The 17,924-nt window shown below is 35.4% G+C and overlaps 1 protein-coding gene across 4 annotated transcripts; it reads right to left on the bottom strand.

The window, feature by feature from the left end:
- Positions 1-1,885: 1,885 nt before the first annotated feature.
- LOC119070943 (apolipoprotein D-like) lies at positions 1,886-16,592 on the bottom strand. 4 transcript variants are annotated; one of them, XM_037175495.1, is made up of 5 exons: positions 16,496-16,592; positions 14,606-15,043; positions 14,326-14,459; positions 13,633-13,823; positions 1,886-3,508 (listed from the first exon to the last, which is right to left on the bottom strand). In XM_037175495.1, exons 2-5 carry the CDS (start codon positions 14,951-14,953, stop codon positions 3,309-3,311), a joined length of 873 nt encoding a protein of 290 aa, XP_037031390.1. In that variant the 5' UTR covers positions 14,954-15,043; positions 16,496-16,592; the 3' UTR covers positions 1,886-3,308. The 4 variants fall into 4 exon arrangements, with proteins under 4 accessions (XP_037031390.1, XP_037031389.1, XP_037031387.1 ...); XM_037175492.1 differs by lacking the exon at positions 1,886-3,508 and adding an exon at positions 12,903-13,249; XM_037175493.1 differs by lacking the exon at positions 1,886-3,508 and adding an exon at positions 12,903-13,249 and having other exon boundaries at positions 14,606-15,027; positions 16,496-16,583.
- Positions 16,593-17,924: the final 1,332 nt, after the last annotated feature.

Raw genomic sequence — 17,924 nt, 5'->3', positions numbered from 1 at the left:
GATTAATTTGAAAAGGTCTGATTGAGATAATTCGTTTGTGAGCAACCTTTGGAACCTTTTCAAGATGCCATTTTATTACCACAGTTTATATTCCTCAATGGTTTTGTTTCACTTAAAACTCCTAAAAATTCTTAAAATTTACAACTTTTATGTCATTTGGTATGGAATTCGTTGTGCTTCATTTTCTTGCGAAATACCATTACTCTGGTCATAAAATGCCATAGCCACAGCATCAGCTTTGAAGTTAAAAAAAAGTAGAACACAGCCATTCATAAATGAAACAAACATACACAAAAATCTATTACATTTGCCTATATTTCCCTTTATCCCTGTTCCATTGATCGACAACTGAAAGCAAAAGTTCGGATTTTTGGACGATATCTTACCTTTTAATAAAGATCACAAAATTCATCAAGGACGACAACATTCTATCAGCTTATTCGACGAAGCTTTTAAGCTCTTTCCAAACAAAGCTTTAACGTAAATTATCGTAAACTTCCGATGTAACACTCTGGATTTTCGGTCAAACGAAAGATAGTCATCGTAAGCCTCAAATTATTTTAGGCACTAAAAAAACGGCTGTTCGCCGGAAATACTTTTCATTTAAATGTGTACACTTTTTGCTCTTCTTACAATTTAGGCGATTCTGAGATAAACATGTACGGTCGCCTGACTGAGTTTCACTCAAATTGAAATGGTTCTGCATGGACCAATTAGCAATTCTAGTGTTAAATACCACAATTTTTGTCATTTACGACAGTAGAACAATAAGTTTTCTTAGAATTAACAGCAATTTGATACGTTTGGTAATTTGAATCTGCCGCTATTTTCAACAATCTGCAGCCATTTTGGATTTTATCTGTAGGGTAGTCGATAAATAAACTTTTGTTTTATGAAATTTTGAGCTCCTACACGTGAAAATTAGGCAAGATGTGATCGACTTATTGTCATTTTGTAGTATCAGGCGCCATCTTAGATTTTAGCGCCATCTATAAATTTATTTTCACTAGAAATTTTCTAAGATGACCAAAGGATCACATAATCCATATCAGCCGGAATTAGCTCAATCGGCGCAAAATGGATTTTATATAGCCAAAAAAACCGTCAATGGCTCAATGTGCGGCAATGGCTCAGGTACCCTAACTATGGCGTTTTCGGCTATATAACGTCGCGATTTTTCATCTGGTATCGATTATCTACAATAATTGCAAAAAAAACGCTTTTCATAATCGAAATGTAACTCCTTTTTGGACAACTCGCACCTGACTAAGGTCGATGAGCGCAATTTATGCATTTGGCATGTTCTTTTGTAACATTTTCGTGCATGGTATTTTTTCAATGCAAAATAAAGATATTTTAAACATTGGAAATGATTTAAAAACTGTTTCTAAATGATAAATAAAGATGAATTTTCATATTCAGACCAAAAAATAATAAAGTGTTATGAAAAATCTGCCAAGTACACCCAAATCAAGCGTCGTTCCGAACGTTTCTAAAGTGAGAAAAGTTGTATGCAGTCATCGACGGCAAAGGTGTTTTCTTATAGTTTCACAATAAAATTTTAACCATTACTTCATTTAAAAATAACAAGAAGGGCAAAACTTCATTTTAATCACGTTTTAAGTTAAATTTGATTGTGAAATAATTATAAAATAATTAAAAATGTCACCGTTCCGAACGTTTCATTAGTAAAAAAATCTAAAATGTCATACCGATAGGCAGAAAGTTTTCGAACCAAACGCTACTAAAGTTAAATTGGTTACATCAAATTGGTATCCAAATAGCACTTTGTACGCTATTTTACATTGAAAACAAAAGATTAATGACGCCAAATACCGGTAGAAACCAAAAATCCGCTACAAATTTCTGTAAAATACCGGCAACAAAAAAAATGTGCTACGAATGTATATTTTGAACACTAGTACTACTGTCCCTATGTGTGTTAGTACAAATTGTGAATTCTCACTGAGCGTGGAAACTGCCATTTATAATTTATGCATTAACGAAAAACACTTTCATATTAATCAATGCTGTAATAACGAAAATCACTTGTATGAATTTCGCCGTCCAACAGCAGACTGTGTAATGAGTCAATTCGAGCGTTAAATTATTATTCGTTTTCTTTCATATTTCCATATTTCATGCAATGTTAAGCCAAATATTATAACATTATATGAAAAGAAGAAACATAAACAAAAAGTATGCAATGAATTGGTGGTTGGTGCATCCATTGGTGTTCAACATCAAGAAGCGTCTGGAGAAAGAATCACTCATTTTGGAGTGATGTCGAAAGAGAATTGCACATTTTGGAAGGAGCTTCAAGAAGATTCTAACTTTTTACTATCCACTTCTCTGTATTTAGCCAATGACCACCACGTGGGTAAGTGTGGACCACATTCTTTACGTGAATTCCGAACCACGCCTGCAAGTCAGCAAATCATAGTCTTATTTTTTATCTGATGCTAATTGGATCTCCGCCTTAAGTTAGACTCAGGTATTTGTACACAGAATTCATCGTGAATGGGTGTCGTCATACATGTCATTCTAATGAGTACAGTTCGTTGAGGGCACCAAAAACCGCAACTACCCAAATTTTGAAGCTTGGGTACACCTAGGAACGTTACTTTCATGCTAAACTTTGAAGAAAAATCATATATAGAATTTTCCTTCTCTGGGATTGCACGAACCAGGGTTTTCTTGGTGGATGGCTAGTACGTTACCACTGAGCCAACCCGTTCCTTCCCAGTAACCACGTGAAAAATACCTTAACGCAACTCGAAACATTGCAAGTCATCGATTAATAAGAAAAAGAAAGAAACACTCACAATCGACCGTATAAATAATTCGCATGTTTGATCTAAACAAGAAACGCATTTATAAATCCACATCATCGACATTCCACATCTCCTAATTCAATGTAAGAATGTGACTCGGAACAAAGTCGTATTGAGCCCTTAACGGAAGTAATTAATCAATAATATAACTAAGTACCTATATGAATAACAATTGTGTCGACGATAATGCGGAAATTTTGGAAATGTCAATGTCAACGTTGAGTTTAAATTACTAACGATTGTAATAAATTTGTTTAGAGATTCGAATCAATATAAGTTAAATATAATTGCGTGAAGGTGTTATACATCTGACAAGAGAATCAATTACAAGAAAACAATTATCTCTCTCTGTCGTTGTACATTGCTGTACATTGTTGTACATCTGGTGTTGTAACATTGTAATATTAATAATTATAAAGTTAATCATTAAGCGACCTCTTAGCTATAAACAGCTTTTTGCTCCTTTTACTTTAATTACGACCATGTGATGGAATCAACCTTGTCGTCGAAGTCGTCGTTGAAATCGTCTTCGCTAGAAATCTTGCCGCACTGCGCGTTGTGATCTAGAATATCCATCTGGACGCAGTGGCCGACGTTATTGCAAGTGATTTGGCGGAGATAACGTCGCGATGCCTCGGTGAGGTACGAAGTTCGGGAGAAGAGGGAGGCAAGGTCTGGCATGAGGAACCAAATTTTAATCAGTGAAAATTGGAAATTTCAAGTAAATTATCATTTGAGAGGTCAAAGTAAAAAGGTCGAAATATAAAGATGGATGGATAATTATGAGTTGGATAGAACTATTTATGTGCTCACCAATAGCACAAGCGATCTAGAACTCGATACTTTTGTATGTGAGGTCACCTCAGGTCAGTCTTACTAGACTCAATAGTCTTCCATATTTCTGTAGCCCAGAATTTTGTGCTCATCAATGAACCATTGCTGGGCACGTAAATAGCTCTAATTCTGAATCAAATTAAATCCAAAGAACTCACCGGTGTAAGTTCCATCATCATTATTTTGACAGACGTACATCATACAGTACGTGTCGTAATCGGTAGACAGTATGCGGATGTCAAACTGCGGGTTGCCGGGCAAAGTTTCAATTGAGCAGTTCATTGTCGCCGAGATTCTGTAGTCAGTGTTGAACAAGCAGAGGCCAATCTGCGGCTTGAAGAGAGGATTTCTGCGAAGGAAAATAGCGTATTGCAAACTAGTCACACAATCGTTTGACTTTCCTCAAAATTATTGGAGCCACCTTCATTGGACATTGTTGTACACAAGGTTTTGAAAGAACAGGTCAAGACAACTCTAAGTTGATCACAAAGGCGGTGACACACAAATTGCGTCGACATTTACGAAGTTTATAGAAACATGTCAACTTAACAAAAACGAAATTCCGAATTTTCCCGAAAAACATGTTCTTCAAGTTGATTACACACACAATCTCTACTGAGTGCATTTATCAATTTCGGTGTCACCTGCCTTCGTGGCTGTCTTAACCTGTTCTTTCAGAACCTTGGCTGTAAATGCCCTTGATCGCTTGATTATAAAATTTCTGTTGAAATTGATCATTTCACCTGTCGTTGTAATGTTGGCTGCCGTCAATGAATTGGAACACATTGTCGTAAATGTAGGTGAAATTGGTGGTGGTGCAGAGATCAACGGGCACGAGACTGTTGGATCGCTCCAGGATGTACCAGATTCCCATCAACTAAATTCGGAAATTTAATGAAACGCCTAATTATTGTGAAGTCTTGATTATTTTTTTCATAAATGGCCCGCGCTACATTTTACTTAAAGTCATTCCCGAGAATCAAGATAACCTTTTGAAGTTTAGAATTGTGAGGGTTGTGGTCATGTCATTATCAAAAATTTTACAATTATCGATATGCACGAGAATTTGAAATTTAACTATCAAAACCTTGATATATCGATATAAGAATGACTCAAAAAATAAAAAAAAGAGAAAGCTAGACGATGTGAGTGGGTAGGGTCTCGGAATTTTTGATAACCTCATGATTGAAACCTCATTGCCCACGTAAAAATTTCTGATAGTCTGGAATGAACCAGCCAAATTATTTTTCGCCATCCTCCTACCAAATCAATACCTTTCACCTAACTATACACACTGTACTCACCCACAATTTAAACAAACAGATATCGATTAAAGTAATCTTTTCGATTTTAACTAAACTTTTTCCAAGAGTGGCTTACAGATTCTTCAACCTTCAGATATTAGTTCTACACCTTTAAAAAATTACTCCAGATTCAGATTCAGTCAAGAGAATAAAATATCTTTCAGGGGTCACACACTTGGAGAAACCTATCCGGCCTCAATCCGTCAAAAAAAAAATCGCTCACCCTGCGAACATCAATATTTCGTTGATTGCGGGTGACGGGACAACGACCTGGGTGAGTGTGTGAGCCGAGCGACGTGTTTGCTCCCGCTTTCATATAGTTCAAATTTTTTGAGATAATGTCCAACTGATCTCTGTCGACATTTGTGTTGAAGGAATCAAATGAATCGATGCGCCGACCTGCGCGAAGATTGTCCGGGTAGAAAACGTTCCCAATGTTGTTTCCCACTTGCGTGTTGAGTCGATTTCCAAAATTAACTGCAACATTATATCCATTGTACACTTGGCCAGAGATTAACTGTGGCTGGCAGCAAATGGCAACGAGAATTGTTAAGCAGGCAGATGAAAACATTTTCACTATTTAAACACAAATCACGTTTGATTGCAATAAATCCGGAGCATCAAATCAAACTAATTATGAACACAACGAAAGTAAACAAAATCTCACAAAATAAAGCTTAAACTTAGTTGACAATTACAGTTATAGTCCTTTCCCACTATCGACTCAATCAAGTGTCACACACTCAATGTGTGAAGTAGTCGCTTTAAACCAACGAAATAATTCTGTTGCTCCAGTGCCGGCTGGAGGAGATACAGCGCCCTGCGCCTTTAGATACCAGCGCCCTGGGCTTCGTCCTTAAACCGAGATTCATATTCCGATTTACCATTTTACAGTGCCCCTATTTTCCCAGCAGCCCGGGATCATCCCACTTAGCTCATGGACCTAAGCCGGCGCCGTTGTCTAACTAGCTTAGTTTGTTGTTGTCCATAAACAAAACAAAATTGATGTCATTCGCGTATATTATGATACATTGACACCTGTTTGCAAACCCATTTGGAAAACCAGTAAAAAATGACATTGAAAAAAGTTAGACAATCATTCCGAATTGGAAAGTGTAATTACTTTTTTTTATTACAAGAGTAGTATTGAATAATCACTTTCGAAGTTTAGATCAGGTTGTACAAAGGTCATAATGACCGTCATTTAACTCGAATTAAAATTTCTATTTGATAACTAGTAAGGGGGCATTTCGTTTCTAGCGATCCTTTGAGTTTATCGAAGAAAAACTTTTATATGATAATTTTAAGCACACGTTTAAAAACATTAACAAATTATCACATTTTCGTTTTCAATAGATACATAAATCAAAAATGTGATAATTTGTTAAGTTTTTTAATTAGTAGTCAAAAAAGCACTAATTAGAATTTTTCATGGCAATGGATCAACATGCTTGTTTTAACAAACAAAGTTTTGAATGCCAATATGAAATCAGCAGGTACAATGTAAACATTTCATTTCTTCGGCAACTTACCATTATTTTCAACGGTGATTCTATATAAAATATGAAACCGACTATAAAAAGGCGACATATGTATGCACAGTGTTTGGACGTGATTTTTCTATATGTCGTTACTACATTCTTACAAGCATTAAGTATGGTTTCCTCTCTTCAAAACGTACTCTGTGAGATAGCGAGCTGTCAAGTAAACAAAGCAAAAATTGGAAAAATTCCATTTTGTCTCACAAGTAGTACTTTTTAGGTTAGTGGAAATCAAGCCGAGTTAACGTGGCCTCAGAGGTCCGTTTTATCTCCGTTTTCATTCCGTTTTGCCTCCATGTACATGATAGTTGACATTTCATACAATATAGCACATTGTTTGAAATGCCAACTGTCACGCAACGGAGGCAAAACTGAGACAAAACGAAATGACTGTGAATTCAAACTAATAGTTGGCTTTATATTTTACATAGAATCACCGTTGAATATAATGGTAAGTTGCAGAAGAAATGAAATGTTTACATTGTACCACAGATTTTATTTTGTTTGTTAAAAAAAGCTTGTTGATCCGCGCCTTGAAAAATTCTAATTAGTGCTTTTTTGACCATTAATTACGCTTAAAATTATCCCATAAATTTTTTTTTTGGTGATCTCAATGCGAACGAAATGCCCCCTGACTATACCAAAAGGTTGACACAACGTTGTGGTTACCTTTTCTAAACTGTTGACATTGTTGGTATTTTTACTTGGGTATATCGGCCGATAAAAGTTACACAAAAAACCAAATGGTTGTGAAATTGTCATAACCTGAAAAGTTGTAGTCTAGAAAACAGTTTATAAACTGTTAACAGACGAATTATTATTTACAACCAAAATGTTAAATAACAGTTCACGGGAAAAAAAATTGATGGTGCTACCTGTGCAGAACTATTTTACAAGACAGCTGAATATTACGTTCCGCATATATGTACATTTTACATACTGGCCACACTAAGTGCTACGTTAACAAATATACTTGTCCCGAATTTGTACAGTATATGAGTATATTTTTCGTGGTAGTTGAACAGTATTATTGTACTGTTGAACAGTACTATTGTCAAGAGATTAAGGAATTTGTTTATATATCGTCCGTTGACAGGTGGATCGCCACTGGTTTCTGGTGGGTTTGGATTTTTGTTTGTTACAAGTTGCCTCACGTTGTTAACTATTAATAGATATTTCAATTCGGAGGTTATGCAGATTGCTTGGTGAAAAACGACTTCACCTGGTACAAATTAAAGACCTTGCACATACATATAATTGACATTGTAATGTTGGCAACATGGAGAAATTTAATTTCAAAACACAACGAAACCCCGTGCTTCCATCGACATCAAAAACACATACCGAACGAGCCAATAATCTATTGAGCTACACTATGTACAAGATAGATGAGAATGATGGCCTGCTCAGCTGAATAGTAATGCATTTTAGTTGTAAGTCCTATAGCTACGTTACACATTTGTACTTGTCCCGCTTCAAAAAAAAGTGTTTAGCTGTGCTGAATGTAATTTTTTGGGTGTTGAGTCACTAAATTGGTTACGTTTTGGTAAAGCTCGGAATTGGTCGGATTTGTCAAAAAAAAGGCCAAATTCGAGATTAGGGTTTTAGTATCACCGAACTCCGACCTGTTCCGAGCCTTACTGGAAAAATCGAGTTACTCGAGGAGTTACTTCAAGGGTAACACGAAATTTCATTTTTGACATATAACTTTCTGCTGGTTATAGAGTGTTATGATGAAAGAGAAAGAAATATTTTGACAAGTACCCCAAGACAACTTATAAGAGACCTGTCTTCGGTTCTCTTGCTCTCAACGTAGCATGTTGAAAGAGAAAGCAATATTTTGACAAGTACCCCAAGGCAAGTTATAATAAACTAGTCTTCGGTTCTCTCGCTCTGATCATAACAGTCTATACATCCGCGTTGTAAGAAATTTGTAAGAAATCAAAGCAAATATGTGATGTTCAAATATAGTATGAAACTGATCATGTATGCTTTGATCAATATGGAACATTTCGAACTAAAATAGTTCCTAATCAACTTCAACTTACAATTTGAAGTAAAAGATTCCTTATCAATTTCGCTTTTTTCCTTTAATTAAACAAGACAAACTAGATTATTTCAAACATATTTTATTACTAAACAGTAAAAAATCATTTAAATATACAAAAAATTAATTCATATTTCTAATTTTTCAGTTATACAAAATTAACTTTGCAATATTAAATCAAATAATATAACAAAAATTTAAAAATAAATTTTCTATTGATTCTTAACTTAATATGAATATTTGACTTATTCATCAAACGATACTACTAAATTTAATATTAAATGAAATAATAAGTAACAATTTTGTAACAAAAAAAAAACTTTCCGTTAATTCTTGACTTAATACCAAACATTTACCTTATACATCAAACGGTATAATATTTTCATTGATAAATTTTCTGTCATTCAAAAATAAAAAACCGTTGACACCGTTAAACAACATAAAAAAACTTTCCACATCGGTTTTGACTCGGTGATATAAATTCTCCGATATATCAGACGGAATCAAAAAAGCGACGATTGATACGCATAGATCGGGAGCATTGAGAAGCATATATTGCTGTCAATATATGACGATTTAAAGCTATCACAGTTCGTAAAGTAAAATCGCACAATTTGCCATACGAACACAAAACCGATCGATGTCCAACATGACCGTGTCGAATGGTTCGCTTTGCCGATTTGTCATACTCATGATTGTCATCGTTTACACTCGGCCGAGAAACTTTGCAAACAGGAACACTCCCGTCCTCGGCAGCCTTTCTTTTTCCGTATCACACGAGTATCACTCTAATTCATTCTATTTACAACAAAAACATTTAATACCTCAGCTTTCCAATGATAATTTTTCCGACTTTATTTCTTACATAAAATGCGACTTTGGTCTGAAAAGTCTGAAACAGCCGAGTTTGTGGTTGTTTGGATGCGTGTGATAAATGCTCCTTAAACCTTGGGCTACATTATGGAACAGTTTGATGTACCAAGAAAACTAAATTCACATGACAGTGGTCACTTTTTACCAGAAATTTTCGTTTTCTTTCTGTATAAATAGAAAATTTTGTTTTTCCACGACAGAGGAAAGATAACCAGGCAGGAGCGCTGATTTGACTAGGGACCTGAATAATCTAGTAGCTCTATATTTTTGCAAATAAAATTTTTCAATTTATGTCAGTGTTCATTTGAGTTCATTTTCAACCAGTGTATTAGGTCCCTTATTTGACGTTTCGAAAATGAACCACTCCTGCCTGGTTTATTTTACTCTGCCGTGGTTTTTCCGATTGTTTTGAGTGACAGGCAACATATGATGTCAGTGAATTGCGACAAAAATTGAAACAAAGAAAGGTTAAAGAGATAACTTTTAGGTTTTTGAACTGATATGCGATCAATTCGCCTGTTTCTTTCAAAACTTATTCGTTCAACAACTGTTGCAACACCAAGTTTTCTCATGTTTGTTTTTGCTACTTGGGTATTTCCGACCATCTTACTCATCACTTCTTTCAAAATCACACATTATTGCATTTTTTGAACCCAATTTACTAACATATATCTTTGAACTCTGATTAAGAATGTATAAAAGTTGCGCTAAAATTTTAAAAATGTGGATAAACGAAACAAACAAACCAGACTACCGTTGCCCATTTATTTCGCCTAATGTCAAATATCTCGCAGGGTGTCACGGCAGAGTAAAAGTAAACCTGGCAGGAGCGGTTCATTATGGAAACGTCAAATGAGGGACCTAATCCTTTGTATGAAAATGAACTCAAATGAACACTGACATAAGTTGAAAAATTTCATTCGCAAAAAACATAGGCCTACTAGATTATGCAGGTCCCTAGTCAAACAAGCGCTCCTGCCTGGGTTACTTTTACTCTGCCGTGAGGGTGTTGATCTCGAATTTTATGTTCGGTACCCATCTTTTATCAGTATATATGTAACTTCTTTGGCTTAAATAGTATTGAACGACATTCATTCCACAATATATTTTCTAGATATTGTGAATGGTCCGGCTGGCATTGTTTGCTTAATCAGTGAGCAAAATAATCTATATTAGCATTTCTTAATAAAAATTGCATACAGAACAGAACACGTTTTGCTCTATTTGTTGTTCTCTAATCTGATTTCGATTAAAAAATATTGCGCCATTTCTTTAATTATTATTGTTGTAAATGTTGCGCCATCTTATGAAATGTAATGCAAATGACAGTCAGACCATTCACAATACCTAGAAAATGTAGCATGAATGAGGATTTAAGAAGCATTTATTAAAGGCGAGTACACAGTTCCTGAAAAATGACTGAAAAAAAGTTGTAAGTGAGACTTCTCAAAAGCCTAAATCGAACGAGCTTCATACAAAATTTTCCTCACTGAAACGGTGAGAAGTCTGAATTCGATCGATTTAGGCTTTGTGAGAACTTTTTTTTTTACTCGGGTCTGCAAAATTAGTGAAAAATGGCGGCGCGAAATTTTGAATAGTTTTTCTTTTATGTGATTTATTGATTAGTTACTGTTCAATACTATCCTTTAAATATTCCTAAATCAGGCATGGATCATGGAACATTTAAAAAAATTGATTTACCTAATTCGGATGAACAATGAAATTTATAGAGCACTTTTAGTTTTTGACGTCATCTTGAATTACGTCGCCATTTTGAAATATAAAACTTGACAGCTCCAGTCTAGAAGATCAAATCATGAACTCGTTTTCAACAAGCCGATCGCGAAAATTGCAGCTGAGACCAGACTAAATTGTTGTTACAACCATTGAAACTGTTTGTTGTTGATTACAAGGTTCTGAACGAACAGGTTAACACCAACTTTATTAACCGCACTCATTACAATTTTATGTAAAAATTCAAGTTGAACAGAAAAATTAAAATTTTTTTATTTTTGTTAAGTTGAAGTCGTCACATAAATTTTCATAAACATGACGGCGCCACAGAGAAATATTGGTGTCACCCGCCTTTGTGATCAGCTCAGAGGTGTCTTAACCTGTTCTTTCAGAACCTTGGTTTATTAGAAAAATACAAAAAGAAATTGAACAAAACACTGAGAAGGTGAATTTTCGTATAATTTACTGTTCGCCTACATTGATAATGTTGAGAAATAATTTAAAAAAAAAAACTAAATATTTTAAATTTAAATGATTTTGGTAAATGTAATAATGCATTGACTTAGGAGGTGAGGAATGCCGTTAAATGCAATTTATGCATTCATGCATTGCATGTATTATATTATAACGAAAAACCGTTTCATATTCTTATGATTTAAAACGAAAATCACTTGCATGAATTTCGTCGTCCAAACGGAAGCGTAAAAGCGTGACGTAAACAAGCCCGGCACACGCCATTCATATAATGGCATAAGTCGTTCATCGGCATTCCTCATCTCTTAATTTAATGTAATAATAAGAGTCGGAATAAATCCCTTAATTAAAGTAATTAATCAATAATATCACTTAGTAAACGAATAACAATTGAGCAAACGATAATGATGAAATTTTGAAAATGTCAATGTCAATGCTGAGTTTAAATACTAACGATTGTAATAATTATATTGAGAGATTGGAATCAATTACACAGTTTTGATGAAAAACGATGATGAAAATGATTGACAAATAATAGTACATTACTTACCAATGGAGCAAATGATGGATATGGAATACCGGTCGGTAAACACATAAGAAAGACCATTTCCATCATTTGCCTCATTTTATTCAAAAACTGGAGGGAAAGTTATGGATCCGTTAACTTTACTAACTTTACCTCACGTTTTTGAATAAACAGAATTTTGGTTGATTTTGTTCTTCAATTTTGATACAATTGCTAAAAGTTTCCTATGTGCAGAATGAGCACCAGCTGAATATCACCAGCTGGTGTGCAAACAAAAACACTTTGTATTGTAAACAATGCAAAGACAACCTACACACAGTGCATTGCTACGTTAGCGCACATAACACGTATGAATGAAGTAAACACATTGTTAAACAATGTTTTGATTGTTTATCATACAATAAGTGTGTGTTAGTAGATCCAGCTGGTGATATACAGCTGGTGCTCATTCTGCACATAGGAAACTTTTAACAATTGTTTAAAAAATTTGCAAAAAATTAATAATTTGCCAAAATCAAAAAATCTAAAAAAAAAACAAATTTTTGTATTTGAAGAAAAAAGAAATAGCAATTTTTGCCGAATTCAGTAAGTCTGCAGAGCGTTGATTTATGTTCGTTTTTCATCGAACTGTGTAACTCATCTATATAAGATGCGTGATTAATAACATAATAAAGAAAAATTACAGAACAATTATATCTCTCTATCGTTGTTACAACACCATTGTAATATTAATAATTATGAAATTAATCATTAAGCAACCTCTTAGCTGTGAACAGCTACTCTTTTTCATTTACAATTAATTTATTTGTATCTCGTCGTGTCTTTTGAATTTTTTTGTCGAATAACGACCATTTGATGGAATCAAGTTAGTTAACCCCAGTAACGGTTGCCAACTTTGCTGTGGAAGTCGAAGTAGTCGTCGTCATTGAAATCGTCTTCGCTAGAAATCTTGCCGCACTGCGCATTGTGGTTAAGAATATCCATCTGGACGCAGTGGCCGACGTTGTTGCAAGTGATTTGGCGGAGATGACGTCGCGATGCTTCGGTGAGGTACGAAGTTCGGGAGAATAGGGAGGCAAGGTCTGACAAGAGGAACCAAATAATAATCAGTGAAAATAAATTCATTTGAGATCACACAGTAGAAAGGTCTTTGACACTCCGTGTTTTTGAGCTGGACTGATAATTGAGAAGAGATATGTATGAACCGAACCATTTTTATTGTCGTTTTGTGACGGTTAGTGCATCACTCTCCTCAATTATGAGTTAGACAGAACTATTTATGTGCTTTAATGTGCTGGAACTCGATACGTTTGTATGTGAGGTCAGTGTTATAAGACTAAAGTCTTCCCCATTTCTGTAGCCTTCTGTAGCCTTCTGTAGCCCAGAATTTTGTTCTCATCATTGAACTATTGCTGAGCACGTAAATAGCTCTAATTCTTAATCAAATTAAATCCAAATAACTCACCGGTGTAAGTTCCGTCATCATTATTTTGACAGACATACATCATACAGTAAGTGTCGTAATCGGTGGACAGTATGTGGATGTCGAACTGCGGGTTGCCGGGCAAAGTTTCAATTGAGCAGTTCATAGTCGCCGAGATTTTGTAGTCAGTGTTGAACAAGCAGAGGCCAATCTGCGGCTTGAAGAGAGGGTGTCTGCGAAGGAAAATAGCATAATGCAAACTAGTCACAAAATCGTCTCATTGTTCACAAAATTCTATTGGAGAAATAGAAAAATAAACGATTTTGTGACTACTTCGCCTAATAATTTCCGTTTGACATTTAGAACGTCACTTTGACGGATGGAAAACTACGAATTTTGGGAAACGTACAGCAATTATTCGTTAAAATTAACCAGGGACGTTTTGACAGCTCTACTGGTCTACCCATATATCGTGTATGGGTAGACGGGGTAGACCTATCAAAATCTTCAACAGTGAACTTCACTGTACATTGTTGTGCTTGCCCTTGATCCCAACTGTCACAATTATGAAATGTCTGTAGGTTTGTTCCATGAAACTGTTAACACAAATTTTGACATATCGAACACAGCCGATTTCATCCACAGATCAAAAATTTGTTCACAAAACATTATAGGGTAAGATCTATGGATGAAGTCGGGTGTATATTTGACGCCTGATGAAATTGATCAATTCACCTGTCGTTGTAATGTTGGCTGCCGTCAATGAATTGAAATACATTGTCGTAAATGTAGGTGAAGTTGGTGGTGGTGCAGAAATCAACGGGAACTAGACTGTTTGATCGCTCCAGGATGTACCAGAAACCCATCAACTAAATTCGGAAATTAAATAAAACGCCTAATTATTATGAAGTCTTGATTTTTTTCAATATTTTTTCAGCGATTATAAAACATGTTTTAGGGTTCGGCCTCAATCTTTCGAATTTTCACTTCATCTGATTTAAAAAAAATCGCTCACCCTGCGAACATCAATATTTCGTTGATTGCGGGTGACTGGACAGCGACCTGGGTGAGTGTGTGAGCCGAGCGGCTTGTTTGCTCCCGCTTTCATATAGTTCAAATTTTTTGAGATGATGTCCAGCTGATCGCTATAGACATTTCCCTTAAAGGAATTAAACGAATCAACGCGCCGATCTGCGCCGAGATCGTACGGGTAGAAAACATTCCCAATGTTGTTTCCCAGTTGAGTGTTGAGTAAATTTCCAATATTAACTGCATAACTATATCCATTGTAGCGTTGGCCAGAGATTAACTGTGGCTGGCAGCAAATGGCAACGAAAATTGTTAAGCAAGCAGATGAAAACATTTTCACTATTTAATAAACACACTTCACGTTTGATTGCAATAAATCCGGAGGATCAAATTAGACGAATTATGAACCTAAATTGGAGAGTTGCTAGAAGTAATGAACTGATTTGTAGTTTTTAATTGCTCAACAATGAGCGTTTCAAGCGTCAGATAGTTTAGGGCCCCGTCCAGAAAATGATTCTTTATGACTCTATACCCGAATAAAAGTTCAAATTGTATGGAGAAATACCGTCTCCATACATTCCCATACAAAGAAATGGACTGAGAAGTACATGTGAAAATTCGTGTTACCGATGTGTCTAGTTCCGCCTTGTTACTTAAGTCTATAAGAACGTAAAGAAAATCGCTTTAACTGCCTTGGGTTCTCCGGTCCTAGGAGAACGAAGATGGCAGACTTTTGATAATGTTACCAATGTTTGGGTGGTGGTATCTACTATCCTTAAAAGATGTGTTAATGAAGACGAATACCGATAAAAACAAGTGATAACTTTAGAAGTTTTCTGTAATTTCCAAGAATAGAGGAAGTAGTGGCGTAGCAACCGTCTAGAAGCAGTTTAATAAATTACAACTGATTAGGAATCTGGAAAAATTAACAAAAATCCCTGTTAGAACATCCATGCCATTTCCAGCCAATGTTTCATGCTCAACAAGACAGATCAACGGCTCGGATTCGACAATTAAACTCCAAAGAATCCTTCTGTTACTAGATTTATTGATTTATTCAATTTTTCATAGTCGGCGAACTTTGACGACTCACAAAACATAATTTTTCGTCAAACTTCTTTCGGCTTTTATTTTTTCCAGTTAAATTGGACCCCAATTAGTCGAATAAGACTAATACAGCTAAGAAAAATCTAAAAGTAAGTTTTTGGTAGAGGTCAAAATATGTGGGCAACCGAAAACTCGAAAATTTAGTTTCTTTGATTTTACGCAAGTTGTAAATCAATTTAAAAAAAAAAATTTAAAATCGATATTTGACATCTAGGGATGAAAAAATTTTTTTGTGGACTACGCCAGTCTCGGTTCCTTACCCATCGCACACCCCTACTCATCAACCTTATTTGAAAAGGTCTAGAGAAATCGTTTCAAATCCTAAATTCTAGGAACCACTACTGGAACATCTCACTCATGTCGCCAGTCACCCAATTCCATCGTAAAACTTAATGGAAGTTGGAAGGTGCTAGGAGCCACCACTGGAGCCCCTCATTTAAGTCACTAGTGACCCAAATCCACCCAAAAGCTTCATGGAAGTTGAAAGGTTCTGGAGAAATCAGCGGAAATTTTAAATTAAGGGAACCACCACTGGAACACCTTTATTTCCAAAATATTGAATCGAAACCGCTGCCAATCATAACTCTTCATAGCTGACACTTTACTCCCACTCTTTACATTCCCTATTGTGTATCTCAAATGTTACAAACGGCAACTTAAACGTAAGAGCCCCCAGCACTTCGTTAGAGGCTAAAAATCAAAATTTATAAAATTTAACGTATGAAATGAACATTGATTTGTCATCGTCTCTAGATATCATTCAGCTCACAATTATTTCAGCAAATCCGCGGCCAATAATCGAAAATTATATAATCACCGTGCAACTCAAAGCGAACCGAATCTTTTAGCACAGAACATACACTTAAAACGCTTAAAAAATAACTAAACAAATGGAAAATCGATCAGAAATTATATTCACTTTCGCCATGTGATATGTATGGGGTGTTACGCGCTATTAATTCTATGGTTTGTAGAGGAGGTTTATAGTTATGTTTGAGGCAAATAAAATCGAAAAAGTTTCGCTATATATTTGTTCGTGGATGACAACATATTCTGTCGTTTCTTCACATTATGTGTCCTTTAAATTCACAGTACATAAAATACTTCATTCACATTTTTCGAAACATCGCAAGTAGCCATCGATTGCCTCCGATTTTAAACCTCGAACTTGGGCAGTATAAACGACTCGAGCAGAGCAGTTGATATGGTGCTTTAATCTACCAGTACCGAATCGATTTCGATAGGTCCCTTCCGCGGGAGATACAGCTTAGAGAAAATTTTATTATTTAAAAATTATATTTTGGTTTATTGTCAATAGACAACAAGGACTTTGGTCACAGTCATTTAAGAGACCATGGACCACTGACCCAAATTTGACAATCCCTTTTTCTTTCTAATCCGATGTCTAATCGCTTTTAAAAATAATTTTCGTTTGATGCATCACTTGCGCTGAGAAACTTCGTATTTCCAGAGATATACCAAAAACAGACGAAGTTCAAGACCACGGCAGAGTAAAGTAAACGAGGCAGGAGCGCTTTATATGACTAGGGACCTGTATTATCTTATATTTTGCGAATAAAATTAATTCAACTTAAGTCAGTGTTCATTTGAGTTCATTTTCATACAGTGTATTAGGTCCCTTATTTGACGTTTCAAAAATGAACCGCTCCTGCTTGGTCGCGTGTCCCAGATTCCCCGATGCCTCAGAACTTCAACATTCTTTTTGATCAAAAATACGATATTCTTAAAAATATTTGCAATGTTCAAAAAAAATTTGTGTAAAAATTAATCAAATCACGACAGAGAAAAATAAACTGATAAAAGTGTGGAATCGAGACAGAAACACTGATCGATTCATACGACGATGACATTGTCGTCCCTCCTCCGACTAATGAAAGTGGTTCTGTGGCTCCATTTCGAACGACTATGCTAATTTAAAGATCGAAGATGATCTGATTCAGAGTTGGATCGATTATCCGAAAAACCGAAAATTTCGGTTCGGATTTCGAAAAACCGAAATCTTTATTTAACTTAACGACTATAAAATAAAGCCGGCATTGTTCTAGTTGAACTTCAAACTGACCCCTTTTCCTAAATAAAATTACAAAAACAATCCTTACGGTTGATTGTAATGGTACATGGTAATGTCAACAGGACTATAGTTGTCTCCTTTCGCATGACGTCATATGGTTTCAAGG

This window comes from Bradysia coprophila, assembly GCF_014529535.1.
Source record: "Bradysia coprophila strain Holo2 chromosome IV unlocalized genomic scaffold, BU_Bcop_v1 contig_106, whole genome shotgun sequence".
Classification (NCBI taxonomy): Eukaryota; Metazoa; Arthropoda; class Insecta; order Diptera; family Sciaridae; genus Bradysia; species Bradysia coprophila.
The sequence above is the reverse complement of the archived record's forward strand: the minus strand, read 5'-3'. Positions and strand labels throughout refer to the sequence as shown.